General features: G+C 47.3%; 1 protein-coding gene across 2 annotated transcripts in view; it reads right to left on the reverse strand.

Annotated features, from left to right (window-relative positions):
- LOC144125250 (uncharacterized) overlaps positions 1-8599 on the reverse strand; it is a 71181-nt gene extending 62582 nt beyond the window's left edge. Inside the window, exons 1-2 of one of the 2 annotated variants that reach the window (XR_013313355.1) lie at positions 7104-8599; positions 364-1332 (exon numbers count right to left, since the gene is read on the reverse strand). Coding sequence is in view for 1 of the 2 variants with exons in the window: in XM_077658473.1 (XP_077514599.1) it covers positions 364-1332; positions 7104-8026 (1892 nt within the window). In the remaining variant the exon portion in view is untranslated. The remainder of the gene's footprint in view (positions 1-363; positions 1333-7103) is intronic. The other variant, XM_077658473.1, reaches the window with a different exon arrangement.
- Between the last annotated feature and the right edge of the window lie 6406 nt (positions 8600-15005).

Raw genomic sequence — 15005 nt, forward strand, 5'->3', positions numbered from 1 at the left:
GTACCGGTAAAATGCTATAAAAAGGCAACAGGTATTTCAGAGCAGACTACTGGCTGAGCCAACTAAAGGCATATCTATAAGGAGAACCAGAACAGTCAACCCTACGCTATGGAATACCTGAAAGCTTGTTTTGTTTGCAACTAGGGAAAAATAAATATGGCAGAAAAGGGCATGTAGAGGCATCGTCTCTTTCTTGTCCTGTCTCTGCGCACTGTTTTCTGCCATGTTTACTATTCACCAACTAGCCCAACTCCAGACTGCTGTCGGAGAACAACAGCAGTGAAGGCAGCGACACATTTGTGTGTTTGACTTCGGCTAAGTAAAAAGGAAAAAAAAAATTAGCACAAGATCAACAGCGCTCACCTCGGCCTGCGGAACACCTGCATGGAGGAGGCAGCCGCTGCTGCCTGAGACTGGGTGCTGCACAAAGCCATAGCAGCCATTGCTTTCTGGGTGGTCATACTGCTTTCATGCTTCTGCAGCTCCTGTTCCTGCTTTTGATGGTGCTGCTGCTGTGGCAACTGAGGTGACCCTTCCTCCCGTTCGGCCGCCTCGGGCGACATCATGTCCTCCACCTTCATGCCAGGTGGCATGGGAAGCTCCTTGATGCTCTTGCGCTGGGGTGGTGCGGCCACAGGCTGTGCAGGGCTCGGCTGGGCAGGCAGCTGCTCGGCAGATGACCGCCCACTCTCCAGGCTGCCCTCCTCTTCCTCTTCCAGCATGCCATTGTTGCTGTGTGGGGCACTGGTGTCCCCACCACCGGAGGGCTGGGGTGCTGCTGCTGCTGCTGACTCCTCGGGCGAAGAGACCAGCTCGGGGGAGCCTTCAGAAGGTGGCGTGCACGGCTTGGAAGGTGCAGAAGAGGGCGGGGCAGGTGGCGGGGGAACTTCTGCTGGGGGTGGTGCTGTGGAGGTTGGTGGAGGAGGGGGTAGAGGAGGGAGTGGTGGGGCTTCTGCGGGTGGAGGTGGTGGTGGGTGGGCAGTGTCACTGGGTGGTTGCGGAGGGAGTGGAGGTGGCGGGATGTCCGCAAAGGCGGGTCCATTGGCGGGCGGCTGGGGTGGAAGGGGTGGAGGTGGCAGCGGAGGTGGCGGAGCTACCCGGCTGCTGGCCGAGTGACGACTCTTTTCGAGCTCGCGACCTTTGCGGTGCTTGCGCAACTCGGCGCCAAGGCTCGTGGAGGCGAACTTGGTCTCGTAGCTGGGGCTGCGCTCTCGCCGCCTGTGTGTTTGGTAAGCAGCAGGGGGGCTCAAGGGAGGTGACCGGGACCGAACTCTGGAACGCTGGGGTGGGGGGCTTCGTGACCGGCTTCTGGATCTGCGGGAACGTCTAGACCTGTGATCAAGACACAGCAAGCAGAAAAAAGGAAAAAATAAAGAAAACTACGTGGAGCTCCAAGTTCTTTAAGGAGTCATTAGCCATTACTTAAAGTCAAGCCAAGAGACATTACCGCACGAGGTCAACAGTTAAAAATTAAAGGTTCACACCTGCAGATCATGTGTAATACTTTTTGTCCATACATACAAAATAAACGCCAATTATACAAACTTAAGATAAAATGCACAATATGTTTATTTCCTTCTTACAAAGCACAGTGTTTTTAAAGCTAGCTGATCTCCAGCCTATATACCATACACCAAAACTAAAGAAACAAACCAAAGACAGCTTAATGCCCAAGTAGGACAAAAGCTCTTCAGTTTTAGATAAAATCTACATCCCAAATAGATTTTTCCGACTCAGAAGATACCCCAAATAAATTCAACTTTCCACGGCAAAAAAAAAAAAAAATCCCTGAAGGCACTGCATAGAAACTAGCAGATATATCATGAACCTATTTCAGGACAATGTTTTTTGCCTAAATATCGCCTAATTTATTCAGCCTTTAATGAATGTGTCTATGGCAAGATTTAAAAACAATCTCGAAAAGTATGGGTTATAGACCAGCCACAAGAAAACACTGACCGTATGTCTTATTGACGCCGTATCACGCAGTCCCCAGGCTAACAACTCCCCGTCTGAATATTAATTTGCGCCTCAGATGGTATCTGTGGTATTAAAAGAATGCTTTCTCAGCGTGCACATATTGACCAGTAGGTTTATTACATATCAATGCAGAAATTCTGTGCACTGCGATTATATTGCATGCTGACAAAACAATTATAATGAGCAAAAAAAAAAAAAAACTGGTTTGGCAAACAGCTTTTTTGGTGTGTCCTACCATTTGCAGATTGTTTACAGAGGTCTATCATAAAAATTAATTGCAATGAGCATTATTACCACTATAACCCCACCCCCTCCCCCTCCATTCCAGGGCCCCCGAAATTGACCTACAACTGCAGAACGATTTATAGAAAAACAATTTCCAGGACAAGGTGCCATAGATGAAAAAAAAAAGATACAGAAAAGAACAGGTACCGAAAAGTATTCAGAACTGGTGCAGCAGTTCTGCCTTCGCTGCTTACACGCTGACCCTTCTGCACAAGGCCTTGTCCCACAATGCTCGTAAGACTAAAAATCCGGAAAGCTTTCTACTGCACCGTTGAAGGATCTCGACTAAATACCACCACAGATACAACAACAAGGAAGAAAGCAGGGCAGCATTCGTACAATAACAAAGCAATGAATGACAGGTGGTTCCTACTGAAAGCAGCAACCACGTTAGCACGAACGCACTCAAGCTCAGAAGTGCATTTTGTTCACAAAGGCAACGAAAGGCTCAGCCAGCAACTTCAAACCCAGAAACTGTGTGCACACAACATGACTCGTGCAGCTGCTATGCCAGGGATATCCACTGAGCTGCACTTTGGTACGTGTGGAGATAGGCTCCAGCAAATGTCCCATTCCCAGTGAAACAAAAGGCCTGCCAGCGGTGTGCAAATGCTTAACCAAAGTTTGCGAAAGCTAGTACACTATACAGGCTAAGTATTTTTTTTTTAAATGCAGAAGTTATGCACTTGGCACCTACATTTTCCCATCGAATCAGTCACTCATCAAAAGATCACAAAGAATCGCTTCTCTCAAACTTCAACTTCTTTTGCCAAGGGTTAGTTAGTGTGAAAAGACTTTTCGCAGCATGTAACAAACATGACAAATCAGTGAGACTAAACTCGGCCTTAACGAGACATTACACATCCACCACACCATACTATTCACGACTAGGGTCCTGTTATGCACCTTTACAGCCTGCATAACCAGTATCTGAGTGAACGAGTGTTTATCTCTTTTTGTCTGAAACCTCGTGAACTGCCATTTCTTGCAGCACATTTAGTTCTCTTGCTCTCCTCTATATAGCCCCTCAAACATGGGCAAATATGTTGGCCAGCAGTATTTTGAAATAAATAAATACAAGGCTGTATGACTGTGCTCCTGGCTCTTCACAGAAAATGCCACTGCATTTCTGGAACAGTAGCCATTTGCTGCGTGAAATCTGTTTAAATTTTGATGGTCCTCGTCAAAATTTTTGAGAATGTGGTTTCAGAAAAATGCACTGTACTCAGCACAGGATGGCAAGCAATCAAGCAAACAATGCTACCTTCAAGAGCCAAGGGGTTGCATTACTTTTAAATTCACTACAAATTAAAACAGAAAGAAACTGAAATGCTCACTGCTGTAGCTTGTAAGTGAAGGTGTACATCTGTGCTTTATTATGTCTCTTAGGTCATCTTTCTGGGCAGATGCTAAACGGCACTGAATCCTCAGCGTGCCATAGCTGTGTTGCCAATGCGCTAACTAGTAAACCCCTCAGCCTAACCCGAGCATGCTGAACTAACACTCTTGCCAACTCTGTGCAGTTCTTGCTAAGGAGCTTCCTCACTTGCAATCAATGAGCACACCTCACATATCTGTACACGTATCTACCACACCCACCTCCTATCCTCCCAGGAGCTTTTCGGTTGCTTCCCAACAGCCTATTACACCTTCCCTAAAAGAGCCTATCATGTAAAAAACAGTGCATTGCTGAACTAATGGTGTGTACCTGGATGCGCCCACATGTCGGTCAAAAATTACGCAAGCCCGTGAAAATGTTCATATTCCTTGGAGCATGCATGAATTAATGACAGCTACCGAATGTACTTGAGAGCTCAGCCACAAAATACCGTGACCATAGCTGCGCATGCGACAAAGAATAAACAAATATGCATTTTTCTAGAAATCAAAGCTGGTCTCTGCTCTCAGCCGACATGTACCCCATAGCCACTCTCCAGCTCGCTCAGTTCATTCCTACGTTGATTTTCTCAACAAATACACATAGCGTTTCAATAGCTCATGGCTGACATTTGAGCAGACAACTCTCTTGATGAGACCATATGTTGCCACACCTGTCACGTTCACCTTCTGCATACTGCCACATCTACACAATGAACATTCGCATTGCTACTGCTACAGATGCCGTGGATAGCAACAAAGTGGTGAACTATTGGATCTACCAGTGCGACCTCAGTATTCTAGGACTGCCAAGTTTTTGCCTGATGATTTTCTTCAAATCTTGCAATGAGACATTCTGCAATAAGATCAAGGGCTTAAAAGGGGAGGCCTAAGTTGCATCAAGGCCAACAATGCAGACTGGCAACAGAATCGCTCTCCTAGAACTCTTTTCCTTAGGTGTTCTTAAAAGCTTTCTTCACATAAAAAACAGTGCATTTTGTAACTCTCAATGGTTTTCAAGCTCCTCCTCTAGACTCGCGTAACCTTTCATCACCACCAAGTTTCAGCTACTTTGTGGTGAGGCAACTACTTTGTGAATTGCATCTAGACACCACTGCCATGTTAGTAACGCTTAGTGTGTGATTTATCTGTGCCGTGGCCCTGCATGCTTGATGTTTTTCTGGGTGGAGGCCAGTGTGCCTGCCTGCTATGTCTCTACCACCTTATAAATAGGGACAGAAATCATCGGTTTTTGTTTTTGGAAAATTCAGCAAACTTTTTTAGATTTTTATTTCAGAACACCAGATTCAGTTTTTTACGGAAAATATGATTTTCATCGATTAAAAACAGACTTTTTCGGGTGACAATGTAGCAGTTGTGTGTGGTCAAAAGCCACTTAAATTCTATCTCGGTGTTTAATTCATCCTGAAAAATTTATTTACCAGTAATTAACGTGCAAATGTGCTTGAAGAAGGAATTGCTATCGTCATTAAAAGAACAACTCTAAACAAATGAAACAGCCAGCAGACAAAAAAGGAAGTGGAAGTTTGCTTCAAAGAACTAGGTTGTTGGGTTGTCGCGCTGGGCTGTGCGCGACGGCGAGGCATCACGTAGTCTGCGTGCTGATGACAGCGATGGAACTGCCGTTCAATCCCATATTCTTCGCGAGGGCCAAGGGCGGTTTTCAGTCAAGTGTCCTACATGCAGTTGATAAACCTACTTAACCGATTAACAGCTCTAAGTAAGTGATGATCGGGAACAAACAGTGCTTAACTAGAAGGCAGCGAGGAGGTGATGCTTTCCGGTCTGCAGAGGCATGTAAGCCAGCAAAGGAATACTTAGAATCGCACAACTGTGCTCCATAACCAACAATTCCACCGTCACATCATGCCCCTGGCTTCCCAAACTAGTTCATTTCAACTTTGACTTAGTGTAACTCACATTGAATAGCCAGCTAGCTATGCCTTGCATACCAAGAATACTTACCTTTTTCGGTTGAAACTGAATTTCGAAAACTGAATTCAGCGTACTTTCATCTCTCTTTTTTTTTTGTTTCAACCGGAAAGTCAAACCCCTACTTATAACCAGCAGATGAGTGTAACAACCCTCACTAAAATCATCTTCACTGTCATTGAAGCAGCACGAGTCCCTTGCACAGAACATGACAGCTGAAAGTTGTTGTGGTTGGCCGTGGTGGGATATCTTTAACTTGCATTTCTTACATAACCCATTCTGCTCTCTTTATCGTCTCTCAATGTTGCCTCCACCATTTTGCTTTCCACTGCTTGCTGTGCTGTAAACACAGTTCACAGTTCCTGATGTCATTAGGCACAAAATTTTAGCAAAGTGCATCAGCACAAAAGCAAGCAGTGATTTTAGTTTCTGCGGAACAACGTTAGTAAATCAACAAATAGCAGAGGAGGTTGAAAAGGCACTAACAAGAGTCCAACAAAGAAATCAAGGAACGCAGAACTTGCAAAGCTACAACAGCTGAAACCAAGTGCAAGGCATTAGAGAAAGTGCACTTCCACAGTGCAGATATGACTGCATGTGAGCATATGAATGACACAGCCATTAAGAAGCATTTCATGGAGTTCATGGGGCAAACGCTTAGGGCGTTGATGTTTTGAACATGTACTAATGTGGCTCTTGAACACAGACTTATGCAACGAAACCAAGAAACATTCCATACCCCACCCTGCTAGTGAAATAGCAACAGACATGCCCAGACAGCCACAGAACAGAGCAACAAACCAACTATGGAACTGATAATATCACGAGGAACTTGTGACTTTGACAAGTGCACAGCCACATCCAAATCTTATTTCAATCCGGACCTGGAACTGTCCTGCCCTCAAAAGGATCAGAATGAACTTCCATTACAAAATTCAAGGTCGCCAAGCCATTTGCAGGGGTAGGCCAATGGATGAGAAGAGGTTATTGGCAACGAGTGGAGACAGTTAAGATTAGTACGCAAAGCAAAAGAAAAATCTGTGTGTAAATGACTCCAAAGGAATAGGCAACTGTTGCTAGGGGTGAAGTGGGTAAACGCCAAACAACAGATATGTGTCACTGGCTGCGCGCTAAGACCACCTGTATACAAGCTTATGGGACAATCAAAATTCATAACTTTATCAAAAAACAAATTCATGCGAATTGCTACACCTCAGACCGCTAGCGCGGGCAAAGGGGAAAGTCGATGCGCGATGAACCTATCGAGAGTGCGACGCGGCGCGGACGACACGGAAATCCTTCCGTGGTCACGCGCAGTGCCGTGGAAAAGTACCTACATACGCCCTGTTGCCTCAACTGACATTCAGTGACACACACGTTCCAACAGCCCGGCTGGTAGGTGTGTGGAACGAAATGACTTGCAAGGGACTAACAGGTCGCCAGTTTGCACGAACACAAGTGATGCCTCGTTCCCAAGAATGAATCGGTCGGGCATGGTTTAAACTTACCTGATAGGACTCCTGCTCCGGCTCCGCGAATACGCGGTCTTACGAGACGACGAGTACAGACTAGAAGAGTTGTTGGGCGAGTAGTTCCTCGACGGCCGGTCCTTCTCGCGCGAGTCGGAGGCCGGGGACTTGCGCCGCTTCGCCGAACGGCTGGGCGGCGGGCTAGGCGAGCTCACTGGGCTGCGGGCACTGCTGCTCTTGTAGGCACGCGGGTGGTCTGGCGACAGGGACCGCTTTCGGCTGCCGCTCGAGCGACCGCTGTAGCAGTCGCCGTGCGAGTCCGACACACCGTAGTACGGGTCCAACACGCCCGATTCCCTGTACGCACTCATATACGTTCGGCTACTTGAGTAGTCCTTCATCACATCTCTGTCGTAGTACCCGCTAGACGTCGAATAGTCCCGCGAAGAACGCGAAGGCGGCTGCGGAGGAGGTGGCGGCGACGGAGGCCGCTGCTCGCTGTGGTTGCGTCGGCTGGAAGACCGCGACGAACTACTGCTCTCCTTCGTGTCGCTTGCCTTTTGCCGCAAGGTGTGCCGTCGCTTGCTGCTGCTACTTTCGGCCCGATCGGACGCTCGGTCGGTGCCGTGCCGGCTCGACGACGAGGACGCCGGTGGAGGCTGCGGGGACGCCGGGTACAAGTGCTCGGCACCCGCTCCGCCGCCGTCGTCCGACAACAGCGACGAATCCGAGCTCACGTCGTCGTACTCGACCAGCGGCTTGGTGGCGACGATGGCTCGGTCCGAGTCGCGCGTCGCATGCTTTCGTCGGTGCGATCGGTGGCTCTTTTTGTGCTTTCGGTGGCTGCTGCTTTGCGACGAGTGCCGAGACTTGCTGCTTACCCGGCGGCTCTCCTCGGGGCTACGGGCCTTCTCCTTCACCTTGGTCCGGGAACGCGCAGAACGTTCTTCGGATCCTCGCATCCTGGATGGTCGGTGATGGGCACGCGCAGGCCGTTGTCACGTATCCATGGCCGGGCACTCCGGAAGAGTCCTTCACAATAGCGATATACACCGGGGCTCTGCCGCTTCCACCATGTTGGATTTGAAAAAGCCGAGAAACGAGGCCTAAACGATCGACTGCGGTCTCATGGAGACGCGAATGTTCCACGCCTACAAATGCAAGCTGCAGCTAGCTCTATTAATGTACTACGCTTAGGTCGTTCCTCCAACTTGCGAACAACAAATAAGCGAACGCGCTGCTCCCTACTTAAGCTCGACTAAGCAGCGCCGATCGAGGCGAACCCTTTTCAAGGTGGGGGAACGATAATGTTTTTTCGTCATATCGTAGGCCCTTTAATTTTGGCCTGGTGGACGCAAAACGCACACCATTTTATAGCTTTGACCGTGCAGGCATTTAATTCGAGCACCGTTTAAAAAACCTATATAAATATCCTAGCGGATTGCGAAGGATAGTAAACCTCCTAAAGACCGCAATCGCTTCTGTTCGAAACAACGCAACGCTTCACGCAGCCTATGCTGACGTCATGTATGAGCAAATTAGTGAAAACGCGAAACAGCACGTAGCATGAACATTTGAGAAAGAGTAAAAAACAACAATCCACGCACGCATAAAAAGTGCACTTATAAATTTATTTCATTGCAGTTAATAATAAATAAACTGCAACTTTGGTCAGAGCGCCGCCGGCGCAGCGTTTCACGTTGTAGTCCATTCGCCTGGCTGGCCCACGTGGTGCATCATGTGGTGCACAGAGGTAGATTTAAACGTGTCTTTCACCGCGAGTTACAGAACATGCAGTCAGTGCAGTCAGTTTCGCAGATTCCTCAAGAAATTCAGAGGGCATTTCTCAGCTGCCTGCGGGAGTACAAAAGCTACAACTATGCATACGTCGTTGGGCGCGTCGTGTTTCTTCACCCTCACTACGCTGGAGCTGCTTCTGACCAAACTGCTCCCTACGCAGCGCGAATAAAAGTAAACCTGCAAGAGCCCGAAACAGGAGAGTTGTTCTCGGCGCTAATTTTCGGCCAGCTTTCTCACGATGTGTCTTGCAATGTGAACGTGGGTTCCAGACTTGTTTTGTCGGGATTTCAAACTGAGCCAGACCGAACCGCCCATGCTACGAGCAGCAAAACTACTGCATGTACGCCACTCATCGTTTTGGGACGTGAACGGAACTTGTGCCAAAAGATATGGCGAGTTTCACGACCTCCGCCGTTCTGCGAAGATCGGAAGTTGCTTGGCAAAAAATATTTTGATGGAGTCATCTATAGCATGTTGAATGAGAAGTTTACCATGTCACAACGTTTCAGTTTTTACGGCGTTGTCCGAAGAGCCGCCGAAGTGGACATAAAGTCAAAGTCTGTAATGGTCGACATTGCTGACCCGTCCGTCGCCTCTCGAGCTTGTCGTATCAGAAACTGCCGTTTGAAGACCGTGTGCCACTTGAAACTGGGCGACGTGCTGCGAGTTCGAAACGCGAGCGTTCTTTCGTACAGCAAGACGCCCTGCGCCATCGCTTTCTGCAAAGACGTCGTCGTGTTCAGAGCCGACCTCCGAGGCGAGAGCTTCAAGGCTGTCTCCATGTTCTCCAGTGCAGAGTTAGCGATTCCGGCCCAAGACGAGACCGACGCTATCGTTGAGCTCGCTAGGTGGTATTCGCGGCTCCGCGAGCAGGAAGAATCGGGAAGTATCAAAACGAGTACGCTTCTCGCTTCGGAGGCACGATCGCAGAGCCGGCTGGCGTGCTTGGCCGAGCTGCGCACGGCTGACGTCACCTGCGTCGTGGTGGCAGTTCACTGCGTCGACGCCGCTTCTGACCCGAGGGTCTTCCTCACCGTCTGGGACGGCACTCGTCCCGAGTTCTTGGCGGGTTCGCAATCGCCGAGGCCGCCTGCGAGCGCGACGCTCGTCCGCCGTGACGATTCGGCGTGGGCGACGCTCGGGCCGCAGCTCGTGTCCGTCTGTGTGGCGCGGCCTTGGGCCCGCGTCGCGGCCGCGCTGCCGGTCGGCGCGCACGTCCGGCTGAACGGACTGACGGTCCGCAGAGGCACGGCACGGGATCGATGGTGGGTCGTTCTGGAAAGCAGGTTCTGTAGACAGGGCATCGCTGTGCTGACCAAGCCCTGCACTGAGCTGAGAGAGTGTATGGGAGCCCTGTTAGCGCTCGGGGATTCCAGCAGCGATCTGATGGATGTGAGTGAGCCGGCCGCAACAGGTGGTGAGGACAAAGGGCGGCTTATCGACCACGGCTTTGAGAGTGGCATAGACTCTCGCCAGCCGCGTGTGCGGAATGAACAAGGCAGTGTTGAGAGTGAAGACGAGCTGTTTTCGTCATACAGTGACCATGTCAGCAGTGACGCCTCACCTCACATCAATTCTTCTGAGAGTCTGTTTGGTACCACGACAGATGATGAATCGTCGTGACCCATGTTTGCTACCTCCCGGATAAATACATCACGGTTCACACAAGTTGTCAGCTGTTGAATCAACCCGATACGGCTTCTATAATCTGTCTGAAGGCTCATCACACTACACTTCGTTGCTTCTCATTTCATCTCAGGGGTAAAATATGAGAACTTGTGATTTGTGCACATACCCGCAGTTCTGCAATAAAATCACAAGTTAAGTTTGGTGGTATGACTGGCCTACTGCTCTGTCATTGTACCTGATAGTTGCAACCCATGACTTGAGTTTTTTAGCTAGATTGTTGCGACTTTTAGGCATCAGTAATTTTGTGCAATATCAAATTTTCAAGTGGCTCCATTTCAGCTTGGATCAGTCTTTCTGGTGCTACAATAAGAAGCTTGGTGAGAAGTATTGTTTACCATTGAAAGTGCTGTAACACAAAGAGATACAGACCAGGGTCATGACACTCATATGCTTGTGATGTCATACTTGTTTTGGTAAGATGGATGTTCGAGTAGGCTAGGTTAAAGAGGTATACAATCGGTCTTAATTTTCTTTGAACCATGGCTGCTATTGTGAAACAGAATTCCCTGACAGCACACAGCTTAAAACAGGCTTTTGCACACATCGGTTCAGGCCAGCATAGTTCAGGCTGTTCATTCAAGTTTTACGCTTCAGGCGTAAGCCTTGAGGACATGTAATTTCTTCACAAGGCTCACTGTCAAGAAACCTATGCACCTGAGTGTATGGCAGTATCACAGTTTTACTAGTATGGCCACCAAAAAAAACAAATTACATACCTGATGGCTGCAGATAACAAGAGCACATCACAGTGCAACTGATTGGCTGCCGATGAAGCAAGACCGGTAAATGTAACATCAACCAAACATTCTGCGTGCATACTGAGTCTGGAGTACTGAAACACACGGACCTTGCAATACTTGCTGAACCTTTGGCTCGGAAATGTGCGATCAATTTTCGTGTTTTAACTGTTCCTGAAAACGGTGCCCCCAACAAGCTCTTTGCTTCTCAACTGCTTGAGGCAAATTGGCCAATGTATTTGAGTTGGGCATGATCTGCTAGTCAGTAAACATAAAGAAGGCTTTGCATTTTGCAGTAGTTAAACCATAAGGCCTGGTACCCATGTGGTCCATGCTTGTAAATTTGCAAATGCGGTTGCATAAGTATTCTACTGCTTGCTAATTGTTATATGGGTGCACTGATATTGTATTGTGCATTAATGAATGATTTACTTCCTGGTATGACATAAATTTTCATTACAACACACATTACTACTACAACTACAACACCTCCAACCTCAAAAAATGTCTTGTGCCGTTATCACAAAAAAGGCTGCATAATGCCAGTTATGAAGCTACTGGTTCGTAATTTGCGTTTTAAGACAAGGTGCTTTCTGGATTATGCGGGCTTAACATCCCAAAGTGACTCGGACTATGAGGGACGCAACAAGATGCTTTCCGTAGGTTCACTGCCGCATGTCATGATGAGAGACTTCACTTAAGTTGAACTCTGAAGTGAACTCTCCCATTAGTTCAAATGAGCCTATAAACAATATAAAGTGACATTACAGCCATGGTCTAAAAATTCAACTTTCAGCTGTTGTACAGATGCCCTTAATGAAAAGTATAGACAGCTGTGGCTTAAGTAAGCAGAACTGTTAATGATTAAATGCTGTGTTTGAGCTGCTGTGGTAAAGAAAAAAAAATCATGCTTAACTCACTCAGTGACTAGACATTCAGCAAGCATGCAGTGTCGAGTTTGGGGCAAAAGAAGAACTGGATCATGCCACCGAAGTAGCGAGAAGGGTCATGAATTTAATGCATGGTGGAAGAATCATGTTCTTGCACAGTGGCTTAATGCGCATTTAAACGCAGCTCAAGCATGGCCAATTAAGGCATGAGCACTCCTAGAACAGCGTGTAATTGGTGTTTCTCAAAAAATCCATCTGGGAGTGAGTGTGCGGAGTGCACATGTTTCTGGAATAAGTTCAATAACTCAACAAGCCTATGATCAAAATATAATAAACATCTGTTTTTTGCCAACGCGGTCAGGTAAAGATTGCATCAACAAATCTCTGCAGCAGCTTTAAGGCTTGCTGTAATATAACTTTTGGGGAGTGCATTTTCCAGATTCTAATTGTATCTTGCCTTCACAGTGTTTTGTTAAAGAGAGGGCAGGTAGGTGGGTCTTTTGCAAAAACAAAGTGAACAAGGGAGGGGAAAGCCTCAGGGAGCTTGCCAACTTTACGTTTCACTGAGGACTAGGGGTGTGCGAATATTCGAAATTTCGAATACGAATCGCATATGTTTCATATTCGTATTCGGGAAAAGATATTCGTTAATAGCGATCGTATACCGCGCCGACTTTCGTAAATTTGATTGTGGCAAAAGCGCAATATCTGAGCAAATTATCTGAATATAGTGTTTAAAGTTCCAGGAAAACAGTATAAAGACCCTGTTCTCTTTCTTCTCCATCGTTTATTCCGATGCCGCTGGGCTTGACCTTGTGCGCAATTCCGCAGGTGGGCTTTCCCACATACCACACGTGCTGCGAGCAAGATGGGGGACGACCCGCTTCTAACAATTGCAACGCGAAAGCTCGTTTATTTTTTATATTCTTCCGTAATATGTTATCTAATTAATGTCTACACCCATGGCATTCGTTCTGTCACCTTAACTCTCTGAGCGTGACCACCGCCATCTTGTTTTGGTCAACTACGCTATGCGGGAAAGCCTACTTGCGGAATTTCGCGTGAGGCTCCCGAAGGGGCGAGTCGAGGTGTCACAACAGGGCAAGCGATCCTGTAAAAATCCCGCCTATTGCATGGTGCACTGTAACCCATGCACCTCTTAAGTGGCCGTAACTGCAGGCGTGACAACGTTCGGAGTGCCCCTGTCACTATAGTAAAAAAAAAAAATAACCTGGCTGCGTAGTTTTGGTTTCTGAGCTTCGCCATTCGCCCGTGGCAATGGCAACTGTCGGCCCGCGCATTCGCCAGTAGTACAATCTCAGCACCGTGCCACTTTCAGACGCTGGCTGACGCGTTGCTGGTCATTTTTTTTTTCCTTTTTAGAAACAGTCGCATTCCGAGGTCAATGTACTGCGTTCCCATCTCGCTTACGCGTTCGCGATGTCTTCCAGCACGCCGAAACTCAGTGCTCGTCACGGGATTACAGGTGTTTGCATTGCACGATAGAGTCGTCTCATAAGACTACCGCATTTTCGGTAGTTTTTTTTTCGGGGCTGCGGGGCATTTTATAAATCGACCTTCGAATGACGCGGGCACTTCTGTCGGTTCTTTGAACTCCAAATTAATGAGGTTTTACTAGCCATCATGTTATTTTTGTTTCCAGTCTTTTCATGTTATCGATTTTATTTTGCCTGATCACATTACAGGTTGGATACTGTTATACTGTTCAATTAGGCAGTGTACATTTCTGCGCTCAGCATGTTTTTTTTTATGCGGTGCTCAGGCACTAGTTTTGTGTATTTCAGTTGCAAAAGCCATACACTATTTTGAAGCAACAATGTTTGCTTGTTTATCTTTTCTGAATTTATTTTTTGTGCTGAACAGATATTCGATACTCGATTCGATATTCGAAGCCATTTTTTCTTCATATTCGTATTCGATTCGTATTAGAAAATTTCAATATTCGCACACCCCCACTGAGGACTCCTGTCGAAATGCTGGCAAGCTCCCCGAGGCTTGCCCCTAGCTCCCTTATTCACTTCATGTTCACAGTGCTTTACATGCTGAAAGCATTTGAATGAGATAGAAAGTTTGGGAATTCATATTAAATCCCAAACTCTCCTAACATCCTTACTGATCCCAACTATTTTTTGGAACAGTTCCCAGTTGGTCCCAACTGGGAATTAATTGTTCTACAAATCAGAACCAGTTAGGTCGTTCTTAGTCTATTCTTGTTGATGAAAGTGCATGAGGTTTTACAGCAGTGGAAACCAAACTGAGCCTATCAACATCGTCAGTCTCCCAGAAGGCATACATTTAAATTGCGTAAACAAAAGTGCTGAATATTCTGAAAGTTCTCAGTAATAATAAGGCACAGTGAACCGTCGCTATAGGTTTTTTTCTGTAGTATGCCCATTAATTTACTTTCCATGCTTAGTTTCAGCACAGGCTACTGACAGGCACTGCTTCACGTGCCTGCAGATAAGTGTTGGACAAGTCTAATAAAAAGTCTTGTAGGACGGTTACAACTATGGAACACGAGATTCAGCGATAGCTGTTTAGGCATTTAGTCACATGGCCGCTGGTGTAGTGGTCACATGATGCACCCCTGCACTGGCAGGCGGCTGTTCCAAACAGAGCCACCCGTAGGCTTACGTGACCCAGGTTGACCAGCGTAACCGGTTAGGCCGACGACGAGAAAGCCAGGGACGGGCGCCTAACAGCTATCGCTGTAAAATCAAAGCTTGCACTCACCTCTCAAAGCTGTAGTGCTGCCTTTGGAAGGAAACCTTTTCTCCCCAAGCATAGAAGAGGAACTATAGATT

This window comes from Amblyomma americanum, chromosome 3 (assembly GCF_052857255.1).
Source record: "Amblyomma americanum isolate KBUSLIRL-KWMA chromosome 3, ASM5285725v1, whole genome shotgun sequence".
Taxonomy (NCBI): Eukaryota; Metazoa; Arthropoda; class Arachnida; order Ixodida; family Ixodidae; genus Amblyomma; species Amblyomma americanum.